General features: G+C 39.7%; 1 protein-coding gene across 5 annotated transcripts in view; it reads right to left on the bottom strand.

Annotated features, from left to right (window-relative positions):
* CADPS2 (calcium dependent secretion activator 2) overlaps positions 1-13,958 on the bottom strand; it is a 397,782-nt gene that overhangs the window by 87,847 nt on the left and 295,977 nt on the right. For all 5 annotated transcript variants that reach the window (XM_077773241.1, XM_077773245.1, XM_077773242.1 and 2 more), the window contains one exon: positions 4,254-4,357. In XM_077773241.1, the coding sequence (XP_077629367.1) occupies positions 4,254-4,357 (104 nt within the window). The remainder of the gene's footprint in view (positions 1-4,253; positions 4,358-13,958) is intronic.

Below are 13,958 nucleotides of genomic sequence, written 5' to 3'. Positions count from 1 at the left end.
TTATACATTACATCGTTTAACCCTCCAAACACCCCTTCCACAAAGGTAGATGGCATAATTACCCTTACTTTCTATGTTAGCAAACTCAGGGAGATTAAAGAACTTGCCCAAAGTCATACAGTTGGTAGGTGACAGAAAAATAATTTGAATCTCAGTCAGCTGGAGTGTAGAGATACACTTACACACGTAGATGCTTCTTGATCAACTAATACCTGTCCATCTATCTGTATGTCTGTCATGTTGTGCAAATCAGACCACTGTTAATGTCTTCTGATTTTTCCTTGCCAGAACAACTATTAATATCTTATTTCTTTATGTCTTTTCTAATTTATTTGAGGTCAGAGGCTTTTGATTACTTTTACCCTAAAAATATAGTTAAACTTTATAATTTACAATAACAAAAAAAGAGAACTGCATAAATGAACAAAAACAGTGAATCTGATTTTGAAATGTACTATGTGCTCATTTTTTCCCCCAAGAAAAGATCAATTTCTGATCCTGTATTTTATAGATGATCTTGAAAGCTCTGTAGTCAAGTCTAGTGTCTAGGAGAGCCCCCAGCCTGAACATACACAGAGAGCAACGTAAAACTGAGGGGGCCACATTCCAGAAATATGTAAGCTCTTTTGAGGAGCCAGCAGAATGGACTAGAGCATGATACTTAAACCACTGTCAAACTAACCATAGGTTTTTACAACTCTTCGGATTTAAAAAAAAAATCTCTCCCTAGTTGGATTCATACATGAATGTAAATATCGAAATAACCAAGACAGATGGTAAACTGAAAATATTTCAAAGCATATTTCAGGGAAAAGCACTTTTCAGGGAAAATTACTACTCTTATTATTGTATAGTATTATATATATGATACATACCCAGTCTTAAACATTACTAAATAATTAACAGACATTTTTGGTAGCCTATTTATGCCCATGGAATTCCATTTGAGAGTCACCGCTGCAAATGGAACTCCACCTCTACACCTTTGCCGTTTAAACGCCACTTACTGGTTATCTTCTTCCAAAATAAGGGACATTTGTTGGACAAGAGGCTAATCTAACCCTAAACATAAAAGCACCCTCAAAAATGGTGGGTTATCTCACCGGCTATCAAGATACAAATATTATGTAATTAAAACTAATTAATGGAAAGGGGCGTCCCCAGGCTTGCACCATAATCATCCCGTCTGTACTGCCACCCCTGCTACGGGGCCGGGTATGAAACCCGGCAGCAGACCAGGGCCAGGCAACCATTCTGCCCCTCTAGTCAATGAGACATAACAACGTGGTTCACTGCAGAGCACCCAGGTCTGCAGTCGCGTAACTAACCACCTGTGCGTTTCTGGCAAGTCGCTCACCCTTTCTGGGTCAGTTTTCTTATCAGTCAAATGGTGCAGGTGGAGGCGCCGTGCTGGTGGGAGCCCAGGGCTTGCTCCTCAGCACCCGGGACCTCCCGGCATTGTCTAAGTGAGTAGTCTCTGGATAGACAGTTGACAGATCGGTTTGCCTAAATTTCTGGTCAGGCACAGTCTAGGCACTGGAATGTGGAGATAGACTTAAAGATTTTCTGGAAAGGATCTTAAACTATCTTTTTAAAGAAAAAAAAAATTCAGAAGAAAAGCCTGAAAGGAGAAGTAGAAAGCCCATCAGAGAGAAGTGAGGACTGTCAAAAATGTGAAGGAAGTAAAAAATGCTGGACCGGGAAACTGCTGAAAGATAGAAACAACCTCTTAGCCCTGAAACTAAACTGCCACTGTGATAGAGGCACAGTGAAGGTAAGAGAAGCCTATGCAGGAGCCAGCACACAGGGCGGGGGCTCCGTGAGGCAGACACGTTGACCTCCACCAAGGGAGCCGAGCAGGTGCTCTCCCGTAAAGAGACTCCAGCGTGAACATCCAGCAGAATAAAGATCAGTGCAGAGTGCAGGCTACTAATTTACTCTGGAAATGACTTTAGCATCAGACCAATTCTCTCCCCAATATTGTTCAAAGAACAAGTTGATCTGCTGGTTACAGAAAGAAAAAGGTGGGGTGCCTGGCTGGCTCAGTCAGTATAGCATGCAACTTTTGATCTCAGGGTTATAACGCTTGAGTCCCACATTAGGTGTAGACATTACTTAAAAATAAAATAAAAATCTTAAAAAGAAAGAAAAGAAAAAGGCTAAAAAAAAAAAGGATAAAAACAAATTATCACAACCATTTCAGCTGCCCTTTGCTTAGATGGCCAGCAGTAATTATGCACACAATTATTAAGACACATTTACAGAAATACTACAAAAAAGGTAAGTCTATTCAAGGTAATCATCTTTAATTGTAAGGAGAAGTAACTTGGCTTTAAAATTAAGTACAGTCAAAGCGGGTTTTATATTATCCTCACTAAAAGTTATTCCATGCTAGAAAAATAGTGGGAACAGCTTTACTCACCTCTCTTCCCTGATGGATTCCAAGAATTGGGAAGCATTGGGGAATGGAAAAGGTCATAGTGTTACAAAGCATTTTAAAGAGAGGTCATTATAATAGTTTCATATTTCAGCCTGTAGTAGAGTGATATTTATGAGTTACAATTATCTATCTGTATTCAATAAGGTCAATCGTATTTTTGTGGGTTACAAAATATTATTTACATTTTAATTCTATTTGGAGACATTCTCTTTAACAAGCATTTAGTGACTGCATGGAGTAGACAACACTTAATCATTGCATTTAAAAGACAAGAGAGTAATTATTTTTCTTACGAGTATAGGAAAATTAAATGTTATTTTTGTGAAATGTATGGGAATATTAGATGTACTTGTTTAGGTGAAATACACTGCAACTGAATATCCAATCAGAAATATTTTTTAATTCAAAAAAATCTAATAATCTGATGATAATGCCTTTTAACAAAAGACAAAGACAACACATACATATATCTTATCATATAATCATTTTCATTGTAACATAGCAGTGATACTAGCCTGGAGAAGATCCTCATGGGGATTCATTTCAAATTATTGAAGCAGCTGTTTCTTCAGTTTAAAATAAAATATCCATAACAAGTTCACACATGACAGATGTAAGGTAAAAACTAGATTCCATAGTGTGAGCTAAAAGCAGATGTTTTGAATGATCATATTTATAACCAGATACAATAAATCTTAGTTACCTATAGTAAGCTTTCATGAATATTCTTTTTTAAGAATTTGCTTAAAACGCACTTCCTGTAGTTTCTCATATTTTTAAGAATATGGCCTCATTACATATGAATATTCTAGAAATTCTTCTGTATCTGGGCTTTTAAAATAATTCTTGTCCATTTCACGTGCTTTCTCAAGAATAAAAGCACTGTTAAGACACTGAAATTTATATTTATTTAATTCTGTATATTTTCTCCACCCAATTCAAAGTCATAAAATTCTTTTCTTTTTAAAATTTTTGATGTTTATTTTTGAAAAACAGAGCAGGAGAGGAGGAGGGGCAGAGAGAGACGGAGACACAGAATCCTATGCAGGCTCCAGGCTATGAGCCATCAGAACAGAGCCTGATGTGAGAATCGAACTCACGAACTGTGAGATCATGACCTGAGCCGAAGTCGGAGGTTTAACCGACTGAGCCCCCCAGACACGCCTTTTTTTTTTTTTTTTTAAATATACTCATTTCTTTTAGAAAGAGTAGCACTTTTAAATCATAGAAAAAGCAGTTGGCCTGGTGAAATATCACTCTATAGAGTGAATGTTAATATTTAATTAAATCTTCTAAAAACTATAAACAATGCAGGTTTTGTGAAAATTGAAAGAAAAGTTTGATGGTAAGAATAAAAGACTATTTATCCATCATGCAGTTATACGTATCTTCCATTCGATCTTGTTATAGTTTATCACCACTTCTCCTTCTGCACCTTGACTACTTTCCATTTCTAAACTAAAGCCATCCCAGCATGGGGAAGGCGCAAGCAATCCGGCATCAGGAGATGGGGTTTGTTTTCCAGCTCTGCTTCTTACTACCTGTACGTGCCTGGCAGATCCCGTAAGTTCTCCCGTGTTCCTCACAGAGTGACTGCTGTCGGGAATAGAGAGTACACTATATACATATACAATCCCTCTGTAACACAGAGGCGTTGTTTGCCTAGGAAATGCACATACATTTTCAGGGTTTTTTACACGTAGATGGCCAGCTACATATCAAAGTCTATGGGCAGGCCACTTCTTCAGTGGTGCTCCCTCTACGGCAAAGCATTACGTGCGGCTTTATAGGACCGTTAAAAGCAAGTCATCACCTCTGCGTGATGCTCTTCATTCTGCTGTAAGACTTCTATGCAGAGCTCGGCTAGGTGAAGGACCTCCTCCAGCTTTCTAGCAGGAGTTGCCTGGTTCATAGTCTCTATGTGAAAAAGAAATCATCATAATGTTACCTTGAAAAGAAAAAGCCAAACATATTCCAATTGTAATGAGGAGACCAGGGTGTTGAAATAGAACAGAAAGCATATTTTTGAGAAATGCGATGCAAAAAATACAAATAAATACATTCTTTAAAAAAACCCAGTTCAACAGATTGCAGAAAATATTTCACCCACAAAGCAATCATGGATCTGCAAGTGCTGTGCCGTTTAAAATATAAGAACAGGTGCACAGGCACATTAGATGCTCAACTTCTGCAACAAACAAGTTACAATTCTCCTCAAGGTCAGAAACACAAAGAGAGCAGATACCACAGTCTTTTCCTTCTCTCTGTATTGTATTATCAATACAATACCATTCTCACCAGATGAGTCATTCCTGACATTAGTAAAAACCAGGGTTTTTTGTTGCTATTTAAATTCTCAGCCTGAAATGTTTATAGTTTACATTGATCTTAAATTCAAGAAATATAAAGCCACCTAAAACAACTCGGACAACCTGTGATTAACTGATTCCCTCCTATCTTTTCCAGTCCGCCATTACGTCACCCTCTCCCCTCCTCCAACTGGAGAGGGGTGGGGAGGCCTTCTTTGAAGCTGAAGGTTCTTTCAGCATTAAGGCAAATTGGTAGAAAAAGGCCAGGCCACAATGAGATTAAGAGCAGCTACCTGAAATTCAGCAACAGAGAAGGAAAAGCAGTTGATTTTAGAGCTACAACAAACTGGCAGAAATTAGAAGTGCCTTGTGTAATGAAACGGTTTCAAAACTGATTGTGAAGAGCAGAGTTTCCGATAAAGACAATGAAGAGAAATGCTATCTTACAATCATGGACTCTTGGTTCCAGTAAGGAGGTTATAAAGAAAAGGGCTTTTTCTTTTTAAAATGTGTATTTCGAAAGAGTGACTGGGTGAGCATGCGGGCTCACAGGAGCAGGGGAGGGGCAGGGAGCAAGAAGAGGGAATCCCAAGCAGGCCCCGCACGGCGCCTGGTGCGGGGCTCTATCCCAAAATCTGTGAGACCAAGACCTGAGCCGAAAACAAGGGTCTGACACTTAACTGACTGAACCACCCAGGCATCCAAAGAAATGGACTTTTTTTGTGTGTGTGGAACCTAAGGAGTTTTGATTTTTGGCAATGGATCTTTTCCTTTAACTTCTTCCTAAAACTCTGGGCTTAAATCTGAAGGCTACTCTTCCAGTTGCTCATTTCCAAGGGATGTACAATGATGCAGTGAAACACTGCTTATGGTTGGTGCTTGTTAATTAAACACTTATTATAAGCTTCCTAGAGGGCACAGGGTGATCCATGTGGGGATTTCCATCCTCCAGCCTGGCACTCACCCTCCTAAACTTCCCTGCAGGATGGAAAGCTATTGCTTGTTTGGGACAGATCAAGAGCGGAAAGCCAGTCTGCCAAACACCACATAACTGAGTGTCCCTAAAATGTTCTTAAGCCGTGAGAAGTAGGAGGAAGTATAAGCCAGGTCCCTGATCTTAAACAACTCAGACTCCAAAAATCACCACTGAAAAGATCCTCAGACATCAACTATCCAATCTTCCACCTGTTTCGTGATCACTTCAAAATCCTCAAAAGAGGGTGAAGTCAAGGAGGCTCATGACTTTGCACGATCGTCTCCTCCGTTTGGGGGCAGCTCGAGCTACTACAGTCTGATGAGAAAGACAAGCTCTTTAAGAAAAGTTTGAAAACAATGTAAAGCAAACACAGCAATAATGCGGACGTGAGAACTGCCAAGAGCAGGTGGGTTTAGGAGGAGAAATCAGCAGGAAGGTAAGCAGAACCTGAAGCAGGTCCTAAAGGAGAAACAAATGACTTTAGTAGGTAGAGGACAGGTTTCTAGAAATGTCTATACGACAGAGAGGTGCATATCATTATATATTAAGAAGGCTATCATTAGAAATGCTACCATTTATTGAGAGCCAATTATGTATCAGGCATAGGATCAGGTGCTTTCCATGCATCATCACATTAATTTCCCTAACAGCTTTGTTTGGTTATTATTCATATAACTTATAGATAAGGGAACAAGCTTGGAAGGATGAAGTACACCAGCTAGCAGGCGGAGAAGGGGAGACCTGAACTTGACGGGGGCTCTTACCATCTCTGCTTTGCCCTTGCCTGGCTGGAGTGCAGACATGCTAGAGAATGATGGGTGACGAGCCTGGGGCCAGACTGTGGCAGGCTTTAAGTACGATTGTAAGTACACTGGATAACTATAACCTACATATAACAGAGCTAGTATTTCTTTGCAAGGCTTCAGATTAAATTAACTTTAGGAAAATGTATTTGTGGTTGTGGAGAAAAAGGAAGGGTTGCTGAGGCTGTGTGACCTGGATCCCAAGGGTCAGGTCTAGCAATATGGAGAACAATTGGAAGGTGGTAAGAGGAGGGTGCAGGGATGCTTTGAAGAACAAATTAGCAAGCCCTTGAAAGTAACTAGAAATTGCAGGCCAAAGAGGAGAATGACCCTGAGGTTTGGAGACTGCGTGGCTGAGGGAATGAGGATGCGTGGCTGATAAAACGAGGGAATGGGTCTCCAATGGGACATCCTTTATATATATAAGAGATTCTATGCTTCCTATAAACGTTGGGCTTTCTCTACATTGGATTGTGTTAAACATATTTTTTTAAAATTTTTTATTTATTTCTGAGAGACAGAGACAGCGTGAGCAGGGGAGGGTCAGAGAGAGAGGGAGACACAGAATCTGAAACAGGCTCCAGGATCTGAGTTAGCTGCCAGCACAGAGCCTGACGCGGGGCTCGAACCCACAAACAATGAGATCATGACCTGAGCCCAAGTTGGATGCTCAACCGACTAAGCCACCCAGGCGCCCTGCGTTAAACATACTTCTATGTTTCTATCATGTGTTTTTCATAAGGAAAAAGAAAGGCAACAAAATTTGTTTTTATCACAAAAGAACTTACTTTCCTACCTTCTTTATTAAATTATTTACTAAATCCTTATAACCATTCTGCACGTTACAAAATAATGGCCCCATTTCCAGATTAGGAAAAAAGAATCCTTGGAGAGGTTAAAGGCGGTATCCAAGCAGTATACAGGATACTGGCTAAGACAGGATTAAAATCTTACCTCTGATGTCAGGTAAGCGGCAATAACACAAGGACTTGAATCCTTTTTAATTTTCAATTCTTTGAATAAGAATCACACACACACACACACACACACACACTCACTCAACTGACTGTATACGTTCAATAGAAGCTTCTGAAATGGCTGCAGGTTTGAAGAGTTTATAAAGTCACCATATCCTTAGCCACAAGTATGCAATAATGGAAAATAATCATAGAAACAACCTGAAAACTTGTTTCTGTTTACAGGTGAATATGTCAAAACCAGCTTTTACATGTGACACTATCTTAAGTAAAAACGTGGAGAGTACCCTGTGTTCTACTGAAACTTAAAAACAGTCTAAAACATTTTATTTTTCCTAGGCTAAATTTACTAAGAGCAGAACTTTGTACTTGAACATAATGGCCACTCTAATACTTTAAATAAATAGCGTTTTTATCAAGTACACTGTGTATGCCATCTCTGGCTGTCACTCATTTGACTACAGCCGAGAAGTTTAATGCATTTCTATAGTCAGAACTCTATTAGATAACAAGGTTATCAATGGCCCCATTAAAAATCTGAACACTGAATATTTGAGAATTCCTCCTTGAAATGTTCACTTCCTGTAACATTTTCACAGCATTGCATATGTCTCTATATTCTTCAAGCTTCACACCAAGCTGCTGCTTGTTGTAATACATTTCAAATAGTGTCATTTAAAACAAATATGCCCAAAGTAGCGAGGTTTCTTGATGACTTTCAATGCACTGCTCTTGGGCACGAGCTTTCTTCATTTTGGAACACTTTTAATTTTCTACATTAACACTCCCTGGCTGCTCAAAGCAATTCTTTTTAATTATACCTCTGGACATGTAAGAAAAGATCTCAAAAGAAAAAAGGTAAGGAGGTAGGGAGAAGAGGGCAGCTTGACTGTTTTGCTTTAGAAGGCTTTAATTCTGTTCCTATTGCATACTCCTAGCACATTCTCCCCCCAGGGGCCTCCCTTCCAGCTATTTCCTGTCAAAATCCCTAGTGGGGGACACACAGTGATGCACAGAGTGAAAGTTGCGAGGGAACATGGGCAGAAGACCAGTCTGAGATCATTTCAAATAGGATGTGGAGAAATTTGTAAGGCATTTAACCTCAAGACTTAACAGACTCATTTCTCTATTTGCAGCTAAACAATAAAGATGGTGTTGGATGAAGGGACTACGGCAATAATGCTATTATAATACTTCTCTCCCTTGCATCTAGGTCATGCTAACTGGCTAGGGTGCATCAAAAAGTAATTCCTATGTATGCACTAAGATTTCTTGCCTGGTTCTTCAACATCCCCAGATTTTGTGACCCTGAATTTGATTCAACATTTATTGCCTGAAAAGTAGTGTACTTAACAACTAAGAAGATACAATGATGAACAACGTAGGATTTCTGCCTTCAAAGAAGGTATGTAACTTTCTCCCTAAGCAGATTATATGGTATAGAGGATAGCTCCATACCATCCATTTTTGGTCAATATGAGGAAGTTCTGCAATAATGCTCTGATACAGAGGGAGTTAAATGCATACAATATGCAAGAACAGCATTATTATCTTGCAAGAACTAAGATCAAAGATATGTCAATAGGAAGGCTTTAAATTGCTCCTGGATAACAAACATATGGAGATCTTCAGAAAGAAAAGCTTCTTTTAGCGAGTCTGTGTTTGAGGTCAGAAACTTTAAATCAGAGAAAGCTAGCAGCAGTCTAACTGAAGACTCCATTTTCCTCCTCCCACGTGAAGAAAAAAAAACTCTTCTGTTGCTTCTCCCTTCCTCTAGAGAACATCAATCAGATGGATGAGAAGAAATCCCTGACACTCAGGAGGGAAGTGAGGTAAGAAATGTGTAAGACTTAAGGAGAAACTATAGGCATGACCATGGGCTCCGAAACAAAAAGAGGAAAGAGGGAAAGTTAAGGCAAAAATGAGCACTAGGTCAGGGAAGGAGCTAAATAATGGGCATAGCTTGTAAGTAGGGAGATGAACAACACAGAAGCATTCATCTTGGATACACAGGGAGACCCAAGAGGTGAGGCTTTGCCTTGCCAAGTTGAAAAGACCAAGAAAGTTGGGCCAAGGATACAGGATCTGATATCTTGTACCTGGAACCCAGAAATGGTTATCCAGTGGCAAGTATGATCAACATCCTCTCCATGGACTGCTGGTTGGAAAAACTTACCTACCCTCAGAACTGACTCAGGAATGGTAGAATGGATCTCTCCATTTCCTAGTGCTGTCCCCCTCCACCCAAGTAGATAAGTGACTGCTCTCTCCAGTTTTCTCGCCCTACAGAAATAAAAGGCAACACCACAGTACACACATATACTGCACAACGCTGTGGGCATGGAAGTGATGTGTGCCAGTTAGATCATAAAAGGTTTCGTCTGAGCTAATGCTTCATGTTAGAGGTCTTCTTCCATTCATAAACCCCTTTAGACCCACCTAACTGGCTCAGGATTGTTTAAAAATTTAAATCCATGTTAGTTAACATGTAATCACAATTTCAGGAATAGAATTTAGTGATTCATCACTTATATGTAACACTCAGTGCCCATCCCAACAAGTGGCCTCCTTACTGCCCATCACAATTTAGCCTATCCCCCACCCAACACCCCTCCGGCAACCCTCAATTTGTTCTGTATATTTAAGAGTCTCTTATGGCTTGTCTCCTTGTTTTTAAATTATTTTTGTTTCCCTCCCTTTATGTTCATCTGTTTTTTATCTTAAATTCCTCACGAGTGAAATCATACGATATTTGTCTTTCTCTGATGGACTGACTTTGCCTAGAATACACTCTAGTTCCATCCATGTTGTTGCAAATGGCAAGATCTCATTATTTTTGGTCACCGAGTAATATTCCATTGTTGTATATACACCACATCTTCTTTATGCATTCATCAGTCTATGGACATTTGGGCTCTTTCCATACTTTGGCTATTGTCAACAGCACTACTATAAACATTGGGGTGCATGTGCCCTTTTGAAACAGCACTCCTGTATCCTTTGGATAAATACCTAGCAGTTGCAATTGCTGGGTCATAGGGTAATTCTGTTTTTCATTTTTGAGGAACTACTATACTGTTCTCCAGAGTGGCTGCACTAGTTTGCATTCCTATGAACACTGCAAGAGAGTTCTTCTTTGCATCCTCGCCAACATCTGCTGTTGCTTGTTGTTAATTTTAGCCATTCTGGCAGGTGTGAGGTGGTATCTCATTTTGGTATTGCTTTGTATTTCCCTTGGCTCAGGGAATTTTTACTGACCTCTAGACAGTCCTAATTTTAACCTTAATTCTTGTTGGTGTTAATGTTTCTCCTTTTGCACGATCTAGATGGATGACTTTTCCATCTAGATGGAAAGTCTAAAAGAGGTAGTCTAATCCATCCTCTGGCTCTGACACAGCAACCTGTGGTGAGGGAGAGAGCCAGAGCCTAGCACAACCAGGCTTCTTCGAATCCTAATCCTGGCCAGATCTCCATACTCATGGGACTTCTCATTCTGAGAGGGAGAGGTGGGTGAGAGAGCAAATTCTTTCTTTCCTGTTAAGCAAAACTCCCTCTGGAAACCTGTCCGCCACTTCCAGAACTCGTAACTAGATGATTCTGGCGGAATCTCGACTTAGTCATGTAGAGGAAACAGGATAGAACATGCTAAGAAGACTGCCTCAGAATTTAGGGGAGAAGCAGTTTCTAAAACTAAACTCTACTTCCCCAACTCTTCAGGCCCAACCCGAGTAAAACTTGCCCCACATCTCACTCCTCAAGCCTGGTATTCTCAGCTACTGCATGAGAAGAGCATTAACATGGAGCCTCCCTGGACCGTCTGACNTGAGTGCATATATATATATATATATATACATATGTATATATATACGTATATATATAGCTGCAATCAATGACTGGAATAGTTTCCATATAGATCTGTGGTTCTCAGCCTCAGCATGCACCAAAACTTCCTGGAGAGCTTGTTACAATACGGATTGCCTGGCATCACTCTCTGAATTTCAGATTCAGAAGGTCTTGTTTGGGACCCAAAACCTTCCTTACTAACAAACTCCTAGGAGTTGCCAATGACCCCAGTTTGGGGAACGCACTTTGAGAACTCCTAGTGTTTATGAGAAACAAATATACGAGGGTGACCTGTTGAAACTTCAGATTACTTCCTCCTTTATCTGAAATCAAGCTACATCTTTGTATAAATTTCATTTTAGGGAAAAAAAAGTGACTTTTTCTGTAGAATCTGAACACATTTTACATTTCTGTCATGTTATTCCAGACAGGATGGTGTACATATTTGAACAATTCTGTGTGAATAAAATTATCTAGAATGTTATGGCCTCCCTATAGCTGTTTAAAATCATGAAAATACTAATACCATAGATGTTTGAAAACAATAGGTCTGTGGCCTGCTAATTCCAAGAATCCCTTTGGTATTAACTTACTTAATGACCCTGTCATTTAAAGCAACAGTTCCAGTTAATACCTCTTTAGAATTAACCATGCTAATGATACAGTACTTTGGGATAATTGTCCTGTTGTGACAGCTACATTAACTACTTTACCTGGATTATCTTTCCCATCAGTAAATTCATTTTTAAGCAAACGGGCAACTCAGGAACAAAGGAGACTTGGCCACTGGAATATAGGCCCATAGCAGCCAGATTGGACCCAAACTGAACAATCTGCAGAAGCCAAGGACAAGTGGAGATTCAAGGCAATGGGCCATAAAAGGTCAGATACATATGTGAGGTAAACGTCAGCGATGCTTTGGGAGGCTTTCTTTAGGAGGAATATGGCAACAGAGTCTCCTCTTACGATCTTAAAATAAGGGATGATGGTGATGGAATTAAACATTAGTAAGCTTCAACAGCTAGTTTAACATTTGTCACAGGCTTTTATAGTGATGTGATCTGTAAGAGTGGAGAAGCACAGACACCTTGGCTTGAGTTTTATTAAAGTCCTTTTTGACTATGGAGATTCTGGCTTTCAAGCCTGTGAAGCAGAAGATCCAGGATCTCAGAGGAAAAAAAAAGATCTTTATAGGGTTGCTGGTATGAGGAATATGAAGGCTTGAAAGAGAAAAGAAATATTCTATAATGGATATTTATTTAACTCTGTTTAGCTCTGGCTAGAAATCTGTTGCAGGATTCTAATGACAGCATAAAACTTTTCCACTGTGAATTCTGCCTGACTGTTTAACAGGGGCTTCCCTAAAGACTGGTCTTTATATCTGTCTCATTATATATCCTATGTATCTATCATACATAGATCTCACACACAATGATGTATATTCAGCAGCCAAGACTGATCAACGGTCTCTTTGGTTTTATTGCTCCACATACATACGAAGGTCTATAGCATATTAAATTTCAGGCTTACTTCTTGTCTTCTATTTACTTAAAATAGCCTTGCCATGGTCATTTGTTATATTCAGGCATCAAAGAAGTACCATCGCATCTCCACTCTCCCATCCTCCTCCTCCCCCTGAAACTCTTCTTTCATTCTCAAGGAGGTCTGCCCATGAACAGTCAGGCAAGGCAGGATCGCGAAGGTAGTGGTGACAAAGGTGTTGGGTGATGGGCAGTGAGGAGGGTGAAAAGTTGGACTAGAGAGGCCAGCCAGCTGGGGAGGCAAGCTGAAGAAGGAAAGAGAACAATATGAAAGATCTATTTTGAAAAGATTTGTAACCTTGGGTACTAAGTCCAAGATCTTGATGTCTGTATATACCTCTGTCTCCTTTGAGATATAAACATGGGAAATAAAGATGGGATAGGGTCGCCAACTGATGTGTTAGCAGTGATATCTGATGCTTAGAATTGGAGAATGTCTCCTACTTGAATAAGTGTAAAGACCAGGTGTAGGGAGGCGCGTTGGGCTTAGTGACATCTTGAATGTTTCTACAATTTTAACATCCTGGGTCTGCCAACCACTATGAAAATGTGGGTAAACAAAATCCCTCTTGGGTATTTTTTACAGGTTTATCCTTTTGAAATGAAAAAGAATCTGGCATTACAGCCACTGATTAGGCCTTTTAATTTGGCGCTTGAAGCTATATGGCCACTTAGTTACGGAGTATAGGTAATGACCTCTGATTTCTCAAACTATTCACTTGTCTATCTCTGAGTACTTACAAACTCTACTGAGATACAAAGAGGTGAAATCTGTCAGTTTGCATTACTCTGGTTTTGTCCAATTGGAAAAGACTGTTTAATACATCAAAACTACTCAGCTTAACAAGGTGCTGCAGGAGGTACAGGGCTACATGTCACTTGGTTTACCTGTTGACACATGTTAGTAAATAAATGAAAAGGTCACCAATCAGTTGGTTTCAAACTATGGATTTAGTGAATGATAAATTCTACCAAATTGCTCATGAGAGAAAGAAAACTTGTTATTTCAAGGGTGCATGGATCTGTGCACCACAGTCCATGTGAAAGTAAAAAAAAAAAAAAAAAAAAA

The sequence above is a fragment of the Crocuta crocuta genome, unplaced genomic scaffold (assembly GCF_008692635.1).
Source record: "Crocuta crocuta isolate KB4526 unplaced genomic scaffold, BGI_CrCroc_1.0 scaffold16, whole genome shotgun sequence".
Taxonomy (NCBI): domain Eukaryota; kingdom Metazoa; phylum Chordata; class Mammalia; order Carnivora; family Hyaenidae; genus Crocuta; species Crocuta crocuta.
Note: the sequence above shows the minus strand (reverse complement) of the source record. Positions and strands in the feature narration are given on the sequence as shown.